This window comes from Triticum urartu, chromosome 4, assembly GCF_003073215.2.
Source record: "Triticum urartu cultivar G1812 chromosome 4, Tu2.1, whole genome shotgun sequence".
NCBI lineage: Eukaryota > Viridiplantae > Streptophyta > Magnoliopsida > Poales > Poaceae > Triticum > Triticum urartu.
In genome coordinates this window covers 342,509,937-342,533,034 of record NC_053025.1, presented here as the reverse complement: position 1 = coordinate 342,533,034, position 23,098 = coordinate 342,509,937, and the positions used below count along the sequence as shown (strand labels likewise).

At 48.6% G+C, this 23,098-nt stretch overlaps 1 protein-coding gene across 1 annotated transcript in view; it reads left to right on the top strand.

Annotated features, from left to right (window-relative positions):
* LOC125551629 overlaps positions 1 to 15,308 on the top strand; it is a 29,920-nt gene extending 14,612 nt beyond the window's left edge. Inside the window, 2 exon segments of the mRNA XM_048714899.1 lie at positions 14,617 to 15,035; positions 15,038 to 15,308. Coding sequence (XP_048570856.1) covers positions 14,617 to 15,035; positions 15,038 to 15,111 — 493 coding nt within the window. The 3' untranslated portion in view covers positions 15,112 to 15,308.
* Positions 15,309 to 23,098: the final 7,790 nt, after the last annotated feature.

Here is a 23,098-nt window from a genome sequence, read left to right as displayed (position 1 = left end):
AGGACTCGGCTCAAGGACGAGGACCAGAAGGGCAAGCAGGAGCATGCCAACCTTGTACAAGCTGGCGCCGAGCATGATCAGGGGCTTTACATGGCCGTGGTCACCCGCGTTGACTCGACACAGCTAGTGGCGCCTCAAGAGGTGTATCTCAATGAGAAGGTCATGCCAGTCCCCTCGCCGGATGGGGTGTGGTTCTTCGACATCGGGGTCAGTAACCACATGACGGGTGACAGACACATCTTCTCGTCGCTCGATGAAACCGTACACGGCTTGGTGAAGTTCGGCGATGGCTCTGTCGTGGCCATACGGGGCGCGGCAGTGTGGTATTTCGCTGCCAGGGCGGCGGTCAGCGCGCACTCACCGACGTCTTCTACATCCCAAGTTTGCGCACCAACTGTTAGGAATATGCAACTTGTATTCCCATGAGGCCATAGGCCGATATATATACATGTACATATGTGAAACATATGCAGGAAACCCCTTATATAACGGGATAAATACAAAGGGGTACATGACTTATAATATAACTCTTAACACCCCCCCTCAAACTCACGAGATAAAAGCCATGTTGTGCTCTAGTCTGGGCCTTCGTCAGGAAATCCGCCAACTGTAACTCGGAAGGCACATACTGAAGAGCAATAACCTGATCCTGCACACCAACGCGTACATAGAAAGCATCAACACCAATATGCTTGGTGAGCTCATGCTTCACAGGATCACGCGCAATGCTAATAGCACCCGTACTGTCAGATAAGAGCGGAGTCGGTGTAGTGACAGAAACACCAAAATCCTGAAGTAACCACCGTAACCAAGTCACCTCTGCCGTCAAAAGAGCCATTGCTCGCAACTCAGCCTCGGCACTCGAACGGGAAACTGCAATCTGTTTCTTCGTCTTCCAGGCAATGAGAGAACCACCAAGAAAAACACAGTAAGCAGAAAGTGAACGGCGATCTGAAGGATCACTAGCCCACGTAGCATCCGAATAAGCCTGAAGCTGTAAAGAACCGGAGCGAGGAAAGAATAGACGGTGAGAGATTGTGCCCCGAAGATATCGGAGAACACGAAGGAGATGACTATAGTGGACCGATGTGGGAGCGGAGACGAACTGACTCAGAATATGAACCGGATAAGAGATATCCGGACGAGTGACGGCTAGATAGACAAGACTGCCAACAAGATGACGATAACGCGTCGGGTCAGGGAGGGGATCACCATCAGTAGCACGGAGGTGAACATTGAGCTCCATAGGAGTCTCAACAATGCGTTCGTCAATAAGAGCAGCACGAGCAAGAAGATCCTGGATATACTTTTCCTGGGATATAAAAAAGCCATCAGAGGTAGAAGAGACTTCAATCCCAAGAAAGTAGCAAAGAGGGCCAAGATCAGACATAAGAAACTGCTCACTAAGACGGGCCTTTACAAAGGCAATATACTCGGGGTCATCCCCAGTGATGACCATGTCATCAACATAGAGAAGAAGAAGAGTCCGACCACGAGGAGAAAGGTGAATAAACAATGCTGGATCATGAGCACTTGCTGAAAAACCAGCAGCAGTGACCACAGAGGCAAAACGCTCAAACCAGGCACGGGGGGCTTGCTTAAGGCCATAGAGAGAGCGACGAAGACGACAGACCATGCCATCAGGAACAGAATACCCAGGTGGTGGCTGCATGTCCACCTCCTCACGCAGCTCACCATTAAGAAAAGCATTCTTAACATCAAGCTGAGATATAGACCAGTGGCGTGCAGAGGCAACGGCAAGAAGTGTACGAACAGTGGTCATATGTGCCACAGGAGCAAAAGTCTCGTCATAATCACGACCATGCTCCTGCTGAAAACCACGAGCCACAAGACGAGCTTTGTGACGCTCAAGAGAACCATCGGAGCGAGTCTTAACCTTGTAGACCCACTTACAAGTGATGTGACGGACTCCGGGAGGAAGGGAAACAAGATCCCAGGTACCAGTGCGTTCAAGAGCAGCAATCTCCTCTGCCATCGCAAACTGCCATTCAGGATGAACAACAGCCTGACGATAAGAAGTCGGCTCAAGAACAGCAGCACTAGCGGTGGGAAATCCAAAGCGATCAACAGGCGGACGAGGACGAGAACGCAAGCCATAAGTAGGCTGAGAGGAAGATGACGACACATCCATGGAGGCATCCACAGGACGTGAACGACGAGTGTAATACTGAGGAAAAGATGGAACAATAGAAGGAGGAATCGCCAAGGTAGAATCGAGGGGTGGCGACGAAGAAGTCACCGGAGATGAAGGTGTAGAATCCGGTGACATGCTAGACGAGGAGACCGTGGAAGATGGTGGCATCAAATCGACTAGAGGTGGAGAAGCAGAGGGAGCGGAACGAATAGGCACAGGCTCGACGGGGGTGATAGGTGAGTCAGGAAAAGTGAGGAAAGAGATATCCTCCACTGAAAAGGTCGAGGAAGATGGGCGTGGGTAGAAGGGACGAGACTCATCAAAAGTCACGTCTCGAGATATACGCATCCGACGACCGATAGGATCCCAACAACGATAGCCCTTATGCTCATCACTGTAGCCTAAAAAGACACACTCAACAGACTGAGCGGTCAATTTGGTGCGTTCGCGAGGGGCAAGAAGAACATAGCAAACACAACCAAACAAGCGAAGCATCGAATAATCGGGAGAACGATCAAAAAGACGCTCGAAAGGAACACCACCCTGTAGAGCAGCGGAAGGCTGGAGATTGATAAGATAGGTGGAGGTGGAGACGGCCTCAGCCCAAAAATGAGGCGGGAGAGAGGCAGTAATCAGCAATGCACGAGCCGTCTCAAGAAGATGACGATGCTTTCGCTCAGCCACACCATTCTGAGCATGAGCACCAGGACAAGAGAATTAAGAGAGAGTGCCTTCCTCAGCAAGAACACCACGCAACATCTTAGAGATATACTCGCCAGCAGAGTCAGCACGAAGAACACGAATGGGTGAAGAGAACTGAGTATGAACCATGGCAGCAAAACGCTTATAAATAGACAACACCTCACTACGAGAAGTCATGAAATAAAGCCATGTGTAACGAGAGAAGTCATCTATGAAAATAATATAGTATTTATGACCACCTTTGGAAGCGAAAGGAGCCGGACCCCATACATCAGAATGGACTAAATCAAAAGGACGCTTAGACACTGACTCACTATGTGAATATGGTAACTGAATCTGCTTGCCAAGACGACAACCCTGACACTCTAAAGAGACATCTCCTGAGACAGACCCCAGAAGGCCTCGACGAACTAAAGACGACAACCGAGAACCACACAGATGACCAAGTCGATGATGCCACTGCTTGAAGGAACCAGTAACAGAGGCGACTGAAGCGGAGGAACTGGCGATAGTGGTGGCAGCAGAAGGAACATGAAGCCAGTCCAACTCCCAAAGACCCTGAGAATCACGGCGGCGAGGGCCAGCCCCAACAAGAGTGTGCGTGCGACGGTCTTGGACAGAACAAGAGTCAACGTCAAGGATGACGCGACAACCAGAATCAGTAAGTTGACCAGCAGAAAACAGATTCATGGTGAGTCGAGGAACATGAGCAACATCAGGAACAGAGTAAGGAGTGGTAAGAGTGCCTCTACTAACGACAGAAAGTGGAGTACCATCAGCAGTGAGGACATGAACAGGAGAATCCAGCGAGCGAAGAGAGGACAAAATGGAAGAATGAGAAGACATGAAAAGAAGCTCCAGAGTCCAGAACCCATGGGGATGTACCTGACTGTGTAGAGGGTGATTGCTCAGTGCGGGAAGCATCAGTCACAGAACCAGCAGTACCCGTCGAGGAAGAACCTGAAGCCGCGAGCAGACGCTTAAGTCTTAGAATATCCTGCTCAGTCAAAGTAATGGCTGAAGCTGTCGAGGTAGATGACGAAGTCCCTGAAGATGATGATCGCGCCTTGCGAAGGTGTTTCTTCTTCGTGTAGCACTGAGACTCAAGATGACCATCATTGTTGCAGTAGTCGCAATGTGGACGGGGGCGACCTGAGCCTCCAGAAGGAGTGGGCAAGAGCGGCGGAGCACTCGAGCGAGAAGGGGTCGGTGCAACAGGTGGCGTAGGAGCACGAGTAGCGAGCACAGAGGGAACCTCCAGCAAACCAGCACCACGTAAGCGAGTCTCCTCAGCACGAATCTCAGAAAGCGCCTCCATGAGAGAAATACGGCCACGAGCAAACAACTGAGCACGCCGGGGCTCAAACTCCTTACGGAGCCGAGACAGGAACTCATAGACGTGATGAAACTCCAAATTGGCCTGGACAGCCTGGCAACAGGGGCAGGTACGACAACCAGCACTGCGGAGAGAATCAAGCTGGCGCCAGATAGCAGAACTCTGTGCATAGAAGTCATCAACAGTAGAGTCACCCTGCTGAAGAGCATGCTCCTGACGGACCACAGAAAGGTATAAGGCATCACCAGAGGGCTGATAGCGCTGACGAAGACGGGTCCACATCTCAAAGACAGTAGGAAGACCCAGAAACTCAGAAGCAAACTGAGGCAGAACACTAGCAGTGAGAACAGCAGCAGCACGAGCATCATCGTCAAGCCACTGGGTGTAAGCAGACAAAGCACCATGATAAATCTGAAGAGCCTCCTCATAAGCCAAAACCTTCTCATCATAAGCACGATCAGCAGCCACTGGGTGTAAGCAGACAGAGCACCATGATAAATCTGAAGAGCCTCCTCATAAGCCAAAACCTTCTCATCATAAGCACGATCAGCAGCCTCATCAGCAAGCTTAGCCGCATCCTTGGCGGCCTGATTAGCATCCGGAGCAAGAACCAGTGGAGTCGGCAGAGTAGGGGCCATCGGAGGAACCGGACGTGGCGGACAGCAGACCTTGCCAGAAAGAACACCCCAGAGACGAATGCCACACATGTGAATGCGCATAAAGCCAGTGAACTCGGTGTAGTTAGTACCATCGAAAATCACCGGACAGCGAGGGACAGCAATATAGCCTGATGCAGCAGACATATCTTTTTTTTTCTTTTCTTTCTTTTTTTTGTTTTTTTAGCAGAGATCCAAAATCAGCAGAATCCGACGAGAGCAGCAGGGACGAGACCACCAGCTTCCAATCGGCAACAGGACGGGATCGGGGGAGCAGCAGGCGGTCGATCCAGACCAAGGGGTGGCTGGCAGCTGGAGGCAGCGGCGGGATCTAGCAGGGCCTGTGCGAGTCGGAACAAGGGCGAGCTCGAGCGGGAGCGTCCTTCTCGATCGGGGGAGGGGCTGCGAGCGATCGATCGGGGGAGGGGCTGCGAGCGATCCTTATAGGATCGAGAACGGGAGAGGAGGCCCGATCCGATCCAGGACGGGATCCGAGCGGGACAAGGAGATCGAGGCTGCGGCCTCTATCGGGAGGAGAGACGGATCAATCGCACGAGTTGCAGCGTGCAAAAAAAGTTAACCTAGCTCTAATACCATGTTAGGAATATGCAACTTGTATTCCCATGAGGCCATAGGCCGATATATATACATGTACAGATGTGAAACATATGCAGGAAACCCCTTATATAACGGGATAAATACAAAGGGGTACATGACTTATAATATAACTCTAACACCAACATCGTGTTCGTGGGGCAGCTAGACGAGGCGGGCTGCATCATAAGCATCGCTGACGGCGTCATGGCAGGCTATACACCGGCGCGCTCACCATCGACGCGCCAGCGTGCTTGATGGCACAAGGGGATGACGCGCCCTGGAGGTGGCACGTGCGCATGGGGCATCTGCACTTCCGCGCGCTTCGAACCATGTCCTCCAAGCAGCTCGTGCGCGGCATGCCCGTGATCGATCGGGTTGAGGAGTACTGCGATGGTTGCGCTCTTGGGAAGCAACACCGAGCGCCGTTTCCACAGACCACGGCGTACCGAGCCGAACGCGGCCTGGAGCTCGTGCACACAGACTTGTGCAGGCCGATCACACCGACGACTCCAGGAGGTAACAAGTATTACTTGCTTGTGGTTGATGATCATAGTCGCTACATGTGGCTAGAACTACTGAAGTCCAAGGACGAGGCGTACCCACGCTTCAAAAGGATCCATGCCTTGGTCGAAGCTGACGGAAAATGCAAGCTGCGTGCATTTAGATCGGACCACGGCGGCGAGTTCAACTCCACAGAGTTCAGTGAGTACTGCGATCAGAACGGCATCAAGCACTTCAGCACTGCACCATACTCACCGCAGCAAAACGGAGTCGTCGAACGCCGCAATCACACTGTAGTGGAGATGGCCCGATGCCTGATGAAGAGCATGGGCATGCCGGCGTTCTTCTGGGCAGAGGCAGCGAGGACGACCGTCTATCTGCTGAACCACGCGCCGACCTGGAGCCTAGAGGATGTCACGCCCTACGAGGCGTGGCACGGCCGTAAACCCAACGTGCAGCAGTTGCGCACTTTTGGGTGCACGGTTCACATCAAGCGCGTCGGCCCCGACATCACCAAATTGAGCGACCGGTTGACGACGATGGTGTTCGTTGGCTATGAGAAGGGCTCCAAGGCGTACCGAGCGTATGATCCAGCAACGAAGAAAGTCCAGGTAACTCGTGACATTGTTTTTGAGGAGAGCAGGCCATGGGCTTGGAGCACCCCGGGCACGAGCGCAGTCACCGTGGCGCTGGCGACATTTACCGTGGTATACACCATGGACAACGGTGTCCAGGAGATTGACAGTGGGTCGACAACCCCGCCGGTCACTCCTCGAAGCGCGGCGACACCCTCTACACCAGCCTTGGGGACACTGCGGTCACCTGCAGTCGCCACGCCATCGACGGACACGCCCGAGTCGTCGCAGTCCGAGCCGGTGACACCCACGGACTCGCCGAGGGCCGGCTGGGACATGCCTCAGTCCCACGACTACAGGTGCGATGTGCCAACCGGGCAGCCGGTTCGTTACCGGCGTTTCACGAGTGTGCTGGAGGAGACCGAGGACCAGGCGGTGCGCAAACAGTTCGAGCGCTGACTGCTAGTGCGCTGTCTCTTCAGCGCCAAGGAGCCACGAGGCGTGGACGAAGCGCTTGCAAGCAAGGCATGGAAGGGTGCCATGGATGTTGAGATGCAGTCGATCATCGACAACAAAACTTGGGAGCTAGCTAAGCTCCAGGCCGGACACAAGGCGATCGGGCTGAAGTGGGTATACCGCGTCAAGCGTGATCCGGCGGGCAACATCATCAAGCATAAAGCCCGCCTCGTCGCCAAGGGATATGTCCATCGCCAGGGGTTGGATTTTGAGGAGGTTTTTGCTCCCGTAGCTCGCATGGAAACAATACGGCACACTCCGGCTGGGAGGTCCATCATATGGACGTGAAATCTGCCTTTCTGAATGGTGATCTCCGTGAAGAGGTATACGTCGCTCAGCCACCGGGGTACAAGGTCGCCGGCAAGGAGGATAGTGTACTGCGACTCCACAAGGCGCTGTACGGATTGCATCAGGCTCCGCGCGATTGGTACGTGAAGCTGGACGAGTCGCTGGCTGCTCTCGGCTTCACACGCAGTCCGCTGGAACACGCCGTCTACCGACGTGGTGACGCGCACTCGTATCTGCTGGTGGGTGTTTATGTGGATGATTTGATCATAACTGGCACAAATGCAGCAGCCATAAACTCTTTCAAGATCCAGATGCAACAACTATTCAAAATGAGTGATCTTGGACTGCTAAGCTACTACTCCCTCTGTTCACTTTTATAAGACCTTGAAGACATTTCAGACAATGTACAAAACAGCCCATTTTGAGTTGTCTGAAATGACTTACAAAAGTGAATGGAGGGAGTACTTAGGAATTGAAGTGGAGCAGAACAGCAGCGGCATCATGCTCAGTCAGAAGAGCTATGCTGGGAAGATCTTAGAGATGGCAAACATGGCAAGTTGCAATGGGTGTCACACTCCGATGGAGTGCCATCTCAAACTGAAGAAAGAAGACAGCGGAGAGCCATTTGACGCCACTCTGTATTGCAAAGTGATCGGAAGCCTGCGTTATCTTGTGAACACATGGCTTGACATAGCACACTCGGTGGGTATGGTCAGCCGTTTCATGGAGAAACCTAGCACACACCATTGTGCGGCAGTCAAACAAATTCTGAGGTACATCAAAGGCACCATGCACCATGGATGCAACTACAAGAGAGGTCGGGACAGTGCCAAGTTGCTTGGGTTCAGTGATAGTGATCACGCCGGCGACACCGGCGATCACAAGAGCACCTCTGGACATGTCTTCTTTCTTGGCAAGAACCTGATCACTTGGAGTTCTCAGAAGCAGAAAATTGTTGTCCTTTCTTCTTGTGAGGCGGAGTATGTGGCCATAGCTGTTGCGACATGCCAGGGGTTGTGGCTAAGCCGGGCGCTGGAAGATATGACAGGGGTCTCACCAGCAAAATTCAGACTGTTGGTGGACAATAAATCAGCGATTGCTTTGAGCAAGAACCCAGTCCATCATGATAGAAGCAAACATATACTCCCTCCGTTCCAAATTACTCATCACAGAAATGGATGTATCTAGAACTAAAATACATCTAGATACATCCTTACTTGCGACAAGTAATTTGGAACGGAGGGAGTAGATGTGAAGTTCCATTTTGTCAGAGATTGCATGGAGAAGGGACAAGTGGAGATCGATCATGTGGGGACTCAAGACCAACTAGCTGATGCATCGACCAAGGCACTCGGGCGTGTTCGTTTCATTGAGATGAGGCAGAGGCTTGGGGTGATCAGCATTGGGACATGAGGTTAAGGGGGTGAAATGTTAGGCCTAGCTAATCTCATGGCTGCCTTTTCTTTCTTTGTGTTTTCTGTTAGAATAAGTGGCACATCCGATCTGATGTGACCCATGCATGCACGTAGAGTAGGAGAAGTGCTCATTGCACGTTCTCTCTTGGATCCTCCTGGTTAGCAGCGGTTGTGGACGTGGCCGTGGGATGGCGCGGCTGTCTCGGATCACATACCAGCTGACCAGGAGTTAGTTAGCTCTTTTATCGTTGTACTTTGATAAAACAGAAGCAATCAACAGAAAACGCTGCGCAGTTGGTGGCAGCACAAAACTGACTCTCTCTCGTTCGTGTTCATCGCTCTCTCTAATCTTCCTCGCTCGATCGCGTGTCTCGACAACGCAGAAAACGGGGGTAGGGGATCCAAATTTGTGATCAACCATGGCTCATGATACCATATGATGCGGGGCTAACCCGATCTAGGCCGATCTTCACGAATGGAGGGGATTCCCACGACGAACACGAAGAACATGAGGAGGAAAACACGAGGGGAACGAGAGGAAACACTCAAATCAACAAGATACGATCACACATGTGCTGGATCCATACACACACGAGGTCACAAAGATCCAAAGACAACAAAGGAAAGATACAGTAACTAGTTCATCCCCTTAGAAGGAGGTCTTGAAGGTCTTCCCGTGAGGGGTCTTGAATCCACTTGGGGATCTTCTCCGTAAGGCCGTGGTCTTCGATGGAGAAAGTGTCAAGTGGATGAGCACAACTCTATCTCACAAAATGAGCTAAACCAATGCTCACCCTAAAATGGTGGAGGTTGAGGAGTATATATAGTCTAGAGCCACGAAGGGTTAAGTGAGGGGCGAAACGGGTACATGGGCCTCGGGCCTGAAGCTGTGCGCAGATAGGCGTCCGACGGGTATCGGTCGTCCGGTCGCTCGCGAGTGTCCGGTCGTCCGGAGGAGGCCGGACTTTCGACGTTTTGGCTCTGGTCCGGTAGCGTCGGATTTCCGGTCGGGGTCGGTCGTTCGGGCGCTGTAGACTTGGCCTTTGTCTGTAGTTGTTCTGGCTGGTGAAGTCTGCAGGCGTTGGACGTCCGGAGATCGTCGGCCGTCCGGTGATCGTCGGACGTCCGAGAGCTGTAGCTTTCTGGCAGCTCCTTCTCTTGCTCCGGTTCCTCGCCTTCTCGTCCAATGTTCCTAGCTGCTTCATGGTCTTCCTCTTGGTTTGTGATCATGCATAGCACATACATTTGAGGTAGTAGCCATGTCTCGTATGTGGAAAGTGAAGGTTCGGAGAGGAGCGAGTTAACCTTGTGTCCAATGGCGCATGCTTGAGGTCTCGTCTTATGTCTCCTTGGGTCATGGGGAGTAGTCGTAGTGTACATGGGGATGACCATAGGATGCTCCGCGTCACACTTTGAGTTTGCCTTTGCTTGTTGCTGACACGCTAGCCATGTTTTGGCCAAACACATACGATCTGAATTGATGCATTAAGGGCGAAGAGCATGGCACAAACCTATGTTTATGGAGGTGTTTTCGATGACAGCTTGGAATATTTGGAAAGAAAGGAATGATAAGTTGTTCAGAGGGGTGCAACCTTCACACAATTTGTGGCTGGCCAGATTAAGGGGGATTTTGCGTTGCTGAAGCATAGGGCTAACAAGAGGGTACATCCCTTTATTTCTTCCTTTCTTGAGTCTATTCATTGACATATTTGTAACCCTTAAAGCTCTGCCACTTTAGATCTAAGGTTCGGTTTCTTAGATGATTGGCAAGGTTTTCTAGAGTTAGGTGCGAGCAAAATTACACATTTACTTAGAAATCTCAGCCTTTCTGTGTGCTTCTGGACTAGTTTGGATTTATTTATTTATCACAAATTAGGAGTTGTTGTACAAGAGGGAAAGAAAGTAACAAGGGATCCGAAATACACACACATGTCCCCTCGTCATCCCTGCAGGCGACTCGGGTGGCCACCCCGCCTAGTCTCCCTCTGCCTGCCCTGTCCTTCGCTGCAGCGAGCTGGAGTCGCCAGGGTAAAGTCCCTCATGGTGACTAGGGCGGTGGGAGCCCACCCGCGTGTGTGTGCTCCTCCCTCCCCGCTTGTCTCATGCCAACGCCCATGCCTGGCCTGTGCTGTCAGAGCTGGTCCTGGCCTCCTCTGGTTTGCATCGTTGCCTCTTCTTGCGGCGTGGCCATGGCTGCCTTGGCTAGCGTGAGCTCCATGACGGCTACCACCGGCGTGCGCGCGATCCCCGTGCGCCCTTCAGTGTTCTGGTCATTGATCCGGCGGCTTCCGACCTCCGGCATGTGTCATGGCCAAGGCTTTCTCTGATCCGGCAGCTAGGCTCGGCCGGCGCTACACACGGGTGCTCAGGGCGGCTGCTCTAGTGCGTGGCATTGGGCGTTGGCTGCCGGCCGTCGAGCGCTTTGGTGGAGGTGGGCCAGGGGCCATGGGTGCTGTGCGTAGGCGGGTGGTGGCCCTCTGGTTCTTGGCGAGCGGCAAGTGGACAGATCTGCGTTTCGTGCTCCTGTCCGGTAATGTCGGCCCTTGGGAAGAGCTCTCTCCGGTTAGGTGGCAGTCAACGGTGAGGTGCTCCGCCGTCAGTGTTGGTCCATGCGGTGACCACTTCCGCCTGCGATGGCGGCCTAGCTTTGGATTGCGATCGCCACCGAAAGGTCATTGCGAGGGTTAGTCTATAGATTTGGTAGATTCCTTTGATGGTGAGATGCAATCTATGGACGATGGCTTGACCCAGAGGGTATGGTTGTGCAACAGTGACGGTCGGTTTTCTAGCCCAGCGCTTGTAGTTGCTATGTTCGCGTGGAAGTGGTGGCGATAACACATGATTGACTTTGATGGTGGTACTTCTTGAGTACTTGGTCTCGAGCTCCGGGGTGAATACCTAGGTCTGATTTGAGTTGGTTATACCTAGCAATGGCGATATTTTTGCGTTGTTACCTTGTTGAAGGCATTGCTAGGATATGCTCAGACTGGTTCTTTAGGGCCAAAACCTAAACTCTGGCCTTGGTAGTTTGATCCGGTGACGGCGGCGCTCGAGTGTCGCTCCCTTCGTGAAGGCGTTACTGTTGAAGATCCTCGTATTCTTTGTGGTGTCAAGAAATGGTTGGTGCGGATATGGTCATTGCTATAGTTTGTCGATCGCAGTTTTGATCTCTTCGGAGTTTTTCTTTTTTCTCGCTTAGGCATAGCTTTGGTCTTATATGACTGCTATTTGCCGGCAGATTTTGTGTGTGTGCATTGGTGTTGGCTGTGTGCATCCTAGTTATGCAGAAGCCGGGTGTCTGCTCACTAAGTTTGCACTTGATGCTTCATTTTGAGTTAAATAAAATCCACCCTTTGTTAAAAATCTGAAATTCTGCTCAACAATTTTACGCCACAATGGGTGCCCTAACAGAGTGGTGGTAAAAGGACGTAAGCTGGGCTTACCCAATATAGGACATTTGGATGAGTGTGCGAACACTTTTGTATTATTGGTTTATCACCTAAATGTCTCGTAGTATTTAAACAGGTTTACTTTGAAGCTGCAGATTCTTAGAAGGCTAGAACTCACTTTACCAATCACCAGGTTGTATCTATGGTTTATTTCATCATTTGAGTGTCTCAGTAAGGTGCTGAGCAGGGTTTTTTTGTAGTTACTAATTGCACCCGGACCATTACACTTTCTAGATTCTAGTCATACTCAGTGGCGGAGCCAGCCCATTCTGCAAGTCTGGGAAAGAGTCAAGTGTGGCCACTTGATCGGAATTTGCCCAAAGGAACTCTTAGCTGAATTAACATTTTCTGCTATGAAGCAATGGTGATTCGTCGCCGGAGCCTGGGCAGGCCCCCGGGCTCGCCGGGTGCTAACTCTGCCATTGGCCATACTCTATATACAGTTCACCTTAGACTTCTTAATGCAAAAACTAAAACTGATATTGCTAGTAACAGATGATATAAAGACGGCAATGACCCAATTTTCCAGGAAGGTTGGGAAAGAAGCATAGCTATTTAGAGTAAAGGACAATATACGCGATTTTAGGTGCCGCGTATATAGTGTTGGAGGTTAAATCTTTTTTCAAACTTACCAATATATTTGTAGATTAATGATGCAGTGTATGCAGTGAATACCAGCTGAAATTTGATTTTGCTACCTATAAAGCTATACTCCACGGTCGACATCATATGCACCTGTACATGGAGAACAAACCTGGCTAGCTGAAGGCTAGACATTCGCTTCCTTGCCAGTCAGGTGGGAAACTTGTGCTGCTTAGGCAGTGCCTTTTAGAACACTCCAAATGTGTTGTGCATTGGTGGTTGCTATAGTGTTTAGCCGCCACCGCTACTTTGATTCCTGGGCAACAAATTCAGTCATACCCACATTATGCAAAATATTTAAATACACGTGTTAACTCATGTTGTTCATAAAGTATACAGTATGACACCTCAACAGCAAAGTTGATCGAACTTGAAGATTCTTATGCGGCCTTAAGATAGCTCAAAAAGGCTGATCAGCGAACACATTACAGTGAATCCAGGCGGACATTTCTCTGGGGAAGGAAAATGACCTCTTTAGGCCCCGCTTGGCAACTCTGTAAAACAGGGCACACGAATAAGTTTACAACGGTATTTTACTAGCCATCAGTGAGGAACCACCAGAAATCCTCTCCCTTGTACAAGGCTGTTTGGGAGCACATCCATCTCCAAGAGCACCAAAAGCACTAATCGTTCTGGCCATCGTCGTGTACGCCATCGACAGGTGCCCCGTCACGGCAAGCTTGATGCCGGCGCCACCGTTACTGACGAGAACGATGAAGCCAGTGGCTGCGTGGACAGAAATGAGTAAGGCGAGTGTCATTGTTTTGTTGTAGATGAGCCGGCGGTGGCACCCTTGCGAGGACCGCTGGTCCTCCCAGCCACCGACGAGCTCTGTTACATGGTGTCGCGCTGAGGATCTGCAGCAAGGTGCTGTTCCCAAGGCTGCCGCGATCGTAATAGTAGGTGGCTGGGCTCAAGGCCCTCTCGCCGACATCGTTCCATAGGGTTGCCGTGGCTCTACACTGCCGCCATGTCTGACCTTGTGGTGCTCACTGCTGCAGCCACACCCTACGCATAGCTCTCGCAATTGCTGGCCGACGGCGGATCTTCTGGCCATGGTCGTTTCCATACGTAGGCGGGGCGGTGCCCTTGGCAGGGAAGCACCGGGGTTTGAGGGTGGAGGGCTCGAAAGGCAGGAGCAGCAGGGAAGCAGCCGGACTGAAAGGTGGCCGCGGCCTGGCCTTGCCCTGATGCCTCTGGAGATTGAGCAAACACGGAAAAGAAAGCAGAGGTCAAAAGGAGAGTTATATATTTTACGGTTGTACACCTCTCTTCAGTATGTATAAGACGTTTTGGCAGTTCTATTGACAGTTCAAATTGAAACTGCCAAAACGTCTTACATTTGTGGACAGAGGTATTATTTGGCAAACCGTGTGGTTTTTATGGGGCTAATATGACAAGGAATGGCAATCGGTTTTGGAAATGATGAATTTTTGTGGGTGCCTGTAATTTACACCCGAATTGACCAAAAAAACGTCCATGCAAGCTGGCCCTTAGCCTTTACTGTACCCTCGGTGAAGTCACTTCACACGTTAGATGGATCCAGTGTTGGTCACTCTCTATTTTGATGTGCAACTGGCAGATTGATGTCCTGAAACGCGTTTTATGCCTTATCAGCTTCTGCAGCCATGGCTACATGTTGTAATCATTTGCTCTATCTGCCATTGATGTTGAATTTTTTTCAGAGATTTTTGCCTTCTGCAGTTTGTGCACACAAGTAGATTCATTGCTTGTAATTTGGTTCCAGTCCTTTTTTCTCATGGTTCTTTCCCGAATTTTCCCAGGGCAATTTTCAAATATTTTACTTCAGCAATGGAATGGTTACAAAGAAATAAGTACTTCCATGTTGTGGTTAAAGGTGTTGAGAAGGATGGCTGGAAATTTGTGTTACTCGCTAGATTCTCTCCTCTGCCTTCGTACATCATCAACTACGCTCTATCTGCCACAGATGTTGGATTTTTTGGAGATTTTCTCCTTCCTACAATTGTTGGCTGTTTACCAATGATCCTACAGAATGTTTCCATTGTAAGCCTTGCTGATGCAGCGGTGGCCTCCACTACAGGATCTAAGAAATCTCATGTCTATTCTTATTTGTTCCCAATACTTGGAATTGTGTCCAGCATTCTCATTTCTTTGAGGATTAAGCAATACTCTTCTGCCCTTGCAATTCCGGAAGAGCTTACAAACCCACCCACTAATGGAACATCAATGAGGATTCCAAGCTGACTCTGGCACAATCTGAAGATACCTCTTCTGAGAAAACCACGAAAAGAAGATGATTGTTCAAAGCAGTAGTCAAATTTGAGCCTTTGTTTTTTTCCTGAGAATTATTGTAAGGTAAGACTTGATGGAAGCTACTGTAGATGTTAAACCGGAGTTAGAGGTTGTGGTGGTTCGCGGTTGTCTTGTTGAAGTGTATCCACTTGTACTGAATCTGACACCATATTGTAAAATTTAGACATGCTCTCTAGATCAACCTTGTTTGCTGTTGTAAGTAGAACATTCTGTGGCATTCTCTATGAGAGTTACTTGCATCCACAATCCAAAGCAAATTCTTAAGTGAACTCCAAGAAATCATTTGGCTTTGGTTGCACTCCCCATCACATTATTTAAACCCATGATATTTTCCTCCATCTCTCTGTCCAAGAGGATCTTCCTTGGCCTCTCTATACACCAGCGAGCCAATCATATAGTCCATCTATTCAAGGTGTGTGAAGGAAGCTGTCCATGAACGGTTTCCTCCGCAAGCACCCAAGATATGGTCACCAGCTCATCGGTGAACATCATCACTATGTTTTTGGGGAAAACTTTTGATCTATTCATAAACTGTAAGGTAGTATAAAGAACATTGGAAGTAAAAAAATAAAATACATCTAGGTCCGTAGACCACCCATCAACGACTACAAGAGGACTAGAGTGAGCGAAGGCGCACCACCATCACCGCCTCTTCCTCATCGGAGCTGGACAAACCTTATTGTAGTAGATAGTTGGAAAGTTGTCATGCTAAGGCCTCGTAGGATCAGTGCACCAGAACAACAACCACCGTCGATAAGCAGACGCGTAGATTGGAAGGGTCTAACATGTAGACATACGAACAAAGACGAATAAAGACCAGATCTGTGTGGATCCATTGAAGACAAACGCTGACCGAATCCCATAAGATCCACCATAGACAAATCTCCACATGCCTCCGATGATACTAGAAGCACCACATGAATGGGGGCTAGATGGGGAGAATTTTATTTCATCTTGAAAGAGTCACCGCTTTATTTCTCTAAGCAAGACACAAACCCTAACAAAAAACACCTAAAAACGGAGCCCCACTGTCGGCAAGAGCCAAGATCCACCACACCTCCATGGCCTTAGACCATAGGAGACGAGGTAGACCTTGGCGGCTCCTACGGCGCCGGAAACCCTAAGCGAGTGGGTGCCTTTGGGTACAAGCGAAGGGGTACGAGCTTGAGGCACCGTGCGTGTCACCATCATCACTATTTTATTGTCCCATAGGATTAAATCTCAATGATGCTCAACGGTCAGAGCCCTGGTATGGTTGGCAACAATCGGAACGATCTCCATACTATCTTCCTACTTGTACTTTGGGAGCTGTGGAAGCATAGGAATGCGATTGTCTTCGAGGGGGCATCGCCTTCTATTATTGGACTTATTGGTAGGATTAGGGCGGAGGGAAGGTTATGGTTGCAAGCCGGCAAGTTCAAAGGGAATGTAGACCCTTTCTTCCTTCGGCTAGAGTGGTGGGCGACGAATGAGTAGTCCATTGTAATGAAACTCTTGTAATCTCGGTGGAGGCATGCTTTTGCCTTTCTTCTTTAATATATAATATGCACACTCGTGCATATTCGAGAAAAAAGGATTGCATGCCTTTGTCAATAAGGAAGAAGTAGCACTACCGTTTAAGCCACTCGACAATACAAGTATCAGCAAGGGCAACTCCACACGTAAAAAGATTAAGTTTCATCTCGATTTGACACACTCAGCCTAGCTAATAACCATAGATGAAATCCAGCCTTGATGCGGCTGACAACAGAAGCCATAGGGGAAGAGACACTCTAAAAAACAAGGCTATTGCACTTAGTTTAGATAAACTTAAGGGAGATGGTTGGAGGTTAGTTTTGAATGCTAAGAGAGAGGTGGGCAAACCTAGGTAGGTTATCCAAAAGGGGCGGATTAGGTAGCCCAAAACATCAATGAATGAGGAAAGGACCACAATACCGCAATCGACAAGTGAGATGGAGCGCTTCCCAAGATTACTGTGTAGGTCTTGGGTGGCACACAATGCACAGAGTAGAGTGAGGGCAGTGGAGGCCTTAGAGGTGACAGGCCGAAGGAGGAGGACCACATCATCAACGAAAATCAAAAGGCGATAACGAACATCCACTAATCAAACGAAGAAGAGAAGCCACATTCTCCCCTCTTCTTTGAAGATGGCGTTGAGGACGTCCATCACAGTGATGAACATAAGGGGAGATGTGGGATACCCATGCCATAACGACAGCCATACCAGAAACATTCGTCGGCGTTCCCATTAACCAGCAGCTTCGTGCTAGCAGTGGAGAACTTGAGTGAGATTCTAGTGAGCCATCTGGGACAGACGATGCTGCAGAACCTCAAGGAGGAAGAGCCACGTGACATAATCGAAAGCTTTGGCAATGTCAAGCTTGAGCATGATGGATGAGACATTGTAGCGGTGGAGTAGTCTGATGGACTATTGGACAAACATTAAGTTTTCCTAATTGGAGCGCCCACCTATGAATGCGCTCTAGTTGAGTCCGCAAGAATAGGGAAGGAAGGGCACACGACTAATCGAAGGAAATGATGAGAGAGAGGGAGGGGGAGGGGGAGAGAGAGGGAGGGGGAGGGGGAGAGAGAGGGATCCCATCTTGTAAGAGCATCTCCAACAGAAGATGTAGATGCAAAAACAACTACCTTTTGCATCTCTGAGGCCCAAAAACACTACTCCAACATACATCTCCCGGAGATGTAAACTATAACACCCCGTGGTGCAAATTTACATCTCCACCTACAGGAGATGTAAAAACGTGTCCGTCCGCCAACCGCCCAACTGCCATTTCCTTCCCCTTTCATGCGACTCTGTCACCGGCCAAATCCGCACCAAATCGACACCGTCCCCCTCGCCCAACTGCCGCCGCGCCCGCCGCGACTTCGCCCGCCCGTCCCCTATCGTCTGCCACGTCGACGCGCTGCCCGCAGCCGCTGATTCATTTTCGGCCTTCGCTGAATCAAAGCTTCTCCGGCAGCTACGGTTGGACTAAACGCCTTCTTTGGCGGCCGCCGGGTGATGTGGACCAGATCATGACCAAGGCATCCAAGAGTGAGGTTAATGCTAGCACAAATGCTGAACCATTAGAGCATCCAAAGGAAGACAAGGGCAAAACCATTATCTTAGTTGGGAAGCTTCCGGTCCCTATTTTGGAAGAAATGACATCAGATTTCCAGCTGCAACTTCCCACCTAAACCTAATTAATTCTGGAAGTCTCTAGCACTTTATAGAGGCCGGAAAAGATGATCTTTGAAGTCAGCTTTCATTCAAAAAAACGGTGCATCTTTTGAGGTCTCGAGTCAAAAGTTGTGCAAGTTTCGATGCAAGCTGTCCAGGAATTTATTACAGCGCGAGGCTCAACAAGTTTGCTCTTGCTACAGCTTGGGGCTCAAGAATTTACCCTTCATTTTGAGTTGTTTTCACACCTAACTAGTGGGTGCTTCTAGTATAAATACTCCACAGCTGTTCCATGTGAAGGGGGGCATGAGATTTCTGAGTTTATGTTTGTAGACAGCCGGTGAGGTTGTGTTGTGCTGTGAGCACTAGTATCGTTGAGTGTTAGCTCGTGTGTGTGGATTGGAGGGCTTGTCCTCAATTCATATAGGATCCTTGTGGTTCCCTCTTGTGATTCTTCATAGGTTCACAAGCTTCATGTTTTGGGTTGCATCCTTGTAAATCAAGTTAGTTATCCGCTGCAATTTATCTGAGAGTGTTTCCTCTTGTTCTTGCCACTTGAGAGAAACAAAGTTTGTTGAAACAAGTTTCGAGTGAGTTTGTTGCTGCTCCTTGTGAGTTCTTTGGCACCGTGAAAGATCATTTCCAAGGCGTCCCGTATCACCGGGCCTGCCGTGACTTCGCCCTTGTCCCCCGCCGCCTGCCCCATCGGCCTGCCGCCAGCAGTCGCTGATTCACTTTCGGCCATCACCGAATTGAAGCTTCTTCGGTGGCTGCGGCTGGCCTAAATGCCTTTCCGGCGGCCGCCGGGGCCGTCGCGACTTCGCTCCCATCCCCATTGCCTGCCTCACCAGCCCGCCACCAGCCCGATCCTTTTTCCGCCGCCGTCGTCATCGGCCGATTACAGGCAGCTCCGGCGCCGCCCCGTGATGCCGCAACCGGTTTGGCTTCCTCTTGACCTCTCCTACCCATTCCTCTCCACCGCTGGCCGATTCCGGCCATCCCCACCGCCCCCGGCGAGCAACAACAGGAGTGCACGAGATTTGACAGTTTCGACAGTAGGTTTAGTGCACTAGTTTTACATCTTCAAATACTTCATCTATCGGAGTTGGAATTTTACATCATCTGTTGGAGTCGGCTCTTTTTTAGAGATGTAAAAAAGCACTTTTTGGTGATGTAAATATACAACACCTAGTTTTACATCTCCAAATTTTGATCATCTATTGGAGATGCTCTAAAGATTAAGGGTTTCAAACTTGGTTTCATAATTTGACTATGAGATAGAGAATAATCATTCATCTTGTCGTGCCAACTGCAATATTATTCTGTCATGCCAAGAACTGAACCATGAAGTTTGTGTTTCGTATCCATCTCTCACGTGCGAGCAGTCCAGCTTGTGATAGAGGCTAAGGTGTCCCGATGTTTCGATGAGATGGTGGCTATCGTTTTCTGTGGGAGTCGACCTTGACGATCCGACTACGAACGTGCGAGACGTCGCGCCTTAGCAATCGCTAAACCAACTTCCGAGGGTTATTGACCACGCCGGAGCACGATCAACCTGACCACGAGGGTCTGTTTCCTGCGAGCAAACGAAGAACAAGCAAGAAACTGAGATTGCAATGGGGGTATTGCGAATATAAGATGAAAGCTTTATTGATCAAGGTGGGGTTCTGTGACGTCTTGGTCTGGTCATTGGACACAAACGAAGTACGCGAAGTTGTAGCTATGGCGAACTTTTAATCTAAACAAAACCCAAAGTCTAAACGACGCCCTAAGGGCTGTATATATGGAGGAAGAGGGGGGAATTTCGTGGCCCTTGAGGATGGGGTCCGAAACCAACCCTAACTCTTGTTTCCCCACACATACGGACTCTAAAAATAGCCTATACTTAAGTATTTCGAAATTACATGGTCCTGGCCCATTAATAAGGTGACGTAGCACCTAGAATAGCCTATGGACGAATATTATGAAGTGGCATCTTGTATATTTCGTCCAAGGCTTCATGCACTCCTTATGGCGGCTTCAAAGTCCTGAAATCATCACTTGTAACTCCGTTCTTGACCCCCTTGCGCATGCCATCAACTCCATGCGTGTTCTTGCTCCAATGTTCATCCTTCTCCAAGCTAGGCCCTTCATTTGTAAGCAAAACAAATGTATCCAATTTAGGCAGCATCATAATCTCATGAACATTAGAATCATTACCAAGAAACGAAAGTACCTGGTAATTTAATTGGCGTGCGCGAGCTCTAGTAATTGGTCCAGTATATGTAACAGTAGGGTCTGTGGGTGTAACAATGGTATTGATGTCCTCATCATCCTCCCCTTCTTGAAATGAAGTCGTCCTCGACGGAAGCGCATCTTCCTCACCCAAATAAGGCTTCAAATCTGCAATGTTAAAAGTGGGACTAACCCCAAAATCTACAGGTAGCTCAAGTTTATATGCATTATCATTTCTTTTATCTAACACCTTAAAAGGACCATCAGCACGTGGCATTAGCTTTGATTTGCGCAGATTAGGAAATCTATCTTTACGCAAATGTAACCAAACAAGATCTCCAGGCGCAAACACAACATGTTTTCTACCCTTATCTCCAGCAAGTTTATATTTAGCATTCATACGCTCAATGTTTTCCTTAGTTAACTCATGCATTTTTAAAATCAATTCAGAACGTTCTTTAGCATCAAAATTAACCTTCTCTGAAGATGTAAGAGGCAACAAATCAATAGGTGCACGAGGTAGGAAACCATACACAATTTCAAAAGGGCACATCTTAGTAGTAGAATGCAATGAACGATTATAAGCAAATTCAATATGAGGCAAGCATTCTTCCCACATTTTCTTGTTATTCTTCAAAACAGCCCTAAGCATAGTAGACAATGTTCTATTGACTACTTCAGTTTGTCCATCAGTTTGGGGGTGACAAGTAGTACTAAAAAGCAGCTTAGTCCCCAACTTAGCCCATAAACATCTCCAAAAGTGGCTAAGAAATTTAGTATCACGATCTGAAACAATAGTATTTGGCACACCATGCAAGCGAATAATTTCACGAAAGAACAAATCAGCAACATTAACAGCATCATCGCTTTTATGACATGGTATAAAGTGTGCCATTTTCGAGAACCTATCCACGACAACAAATATGCTACCCCCCCCCTTCTTTGTTCGAGGTAAACCTAAAACAAAGTCCATAGATATATCCTCCCAAGGAACACTAGGTACAGGCAAAGGCATATATAAACCATGAGGATTGAGTCGTGATTTAGCTTTTTGACATGTAGTGCAGCGAGCAACAAAACGCTCAACATCCCGTCTCATCTTTGGCCAAAAGAAATGTGTAGCAAGTATATCCTCTGTCTTCTTAACGCCAAAGTGTCCCATTAATCCTCCTCCATGCGCCTCCTGCAACAACAAAAGACGAACAGAGCTAGCTGGAATGCATAGCTTGTTAGCACGAAACACAAATCCATCATTAAGAACGAAGTTGTTCCAAGTTCTACCTTCCTTACAATTCTGCAATACATCTTTAAATTCAGCATCATGCACATATTGATCTTTGATGGTCTCCAAACCAAATATTTTAAAGTCAAGTTGTGAAAGCATAGTATAACGACGAGACAATGCATCAGCAATAACATTTTCTTTACCCTTCTTGTGTTTAATGACATAAGGAAAAGTATCAATGAATTCAACCCATTTAGCATGTCTACGGTTTAGTTTTGCTTGACTTTTAATGTGTTTCAAAGATTCATGATCAGAATGTATAACAAATTCCTTGGGCCATAAATAATGTTGCCATGTTTCTAAGGTCCGAACAAGAGCATATAATTCTTTGTCATAAGTAGAATAGTTGAGACTAGGCCCACTCAATTTTTCAGAAAAGTATGCAACAGGTTTGCCATCTTGTAATAACACACCTCCTAATCCAATTCCACTAGCATCACATTCAAGCTCAAAAGTCTTATTAAAATCAGGAAGTTGGAGTAAAGGAGCATGTGTCAACTTATCTTTCAATACCGTGAAGGCTTCTTCATGTGCGGTACCCCAAACAAAAGGCACATCCTTCGTTGTAAGCTCATTGAGAGGTGCAGCAATGGTGCTGAAATCTCTCACAAAACGCCTATAGAAACCAGCGAGGCCAAGGAAACTCCTCACTTGTGTGACCGTTTTGGGCTGCGGCCAACTCTCGATAGCTTCAATCTTGGCTTTATCAACTTCAATTCCCTATGGAGTAACAACATAGCCAAGAAAAGATACTCGGTCGGTGCAAAAGGTGCACTTTCCAAGGTTACCAAACAAACGTGCATCACATAGAGCAATAAAAACAGCACGTAAATGTTCCAAATGTTCCTCCAAAGATTTGCTATAAATCAATATGTCATCAAAGTAAACTACCACAAATCGCCCAATGAAAGAACGTAAAACTTCGTTCATTAACCTCATGAAAGTACTAGGTGCATTAGTTAACCCAAAAGGCATGACTAACCACTCATATAATCCAAACTTAGTTTTAAATGTTGTTTTCCATTCATCTCCCAATTTCATACGAATTTGATGGTATCCACTACGCAAATCAACTTTGGAGAATATTATAGAGCCACTCAATTCATCAAGCATATCATCTAGCCTAGGAGTAGGATGTTGATAATGAATAGTAATATTATTAATGCCTCTACAATCAACGCACATACGTGACGTACCATCCTTTTTCGGCACTAAAATGATAGGAACAGCACAAGGACTAAGGGATTCGCGTATACAACCTTTGTCGAGCAGTTCTTGTACTTGACGCATA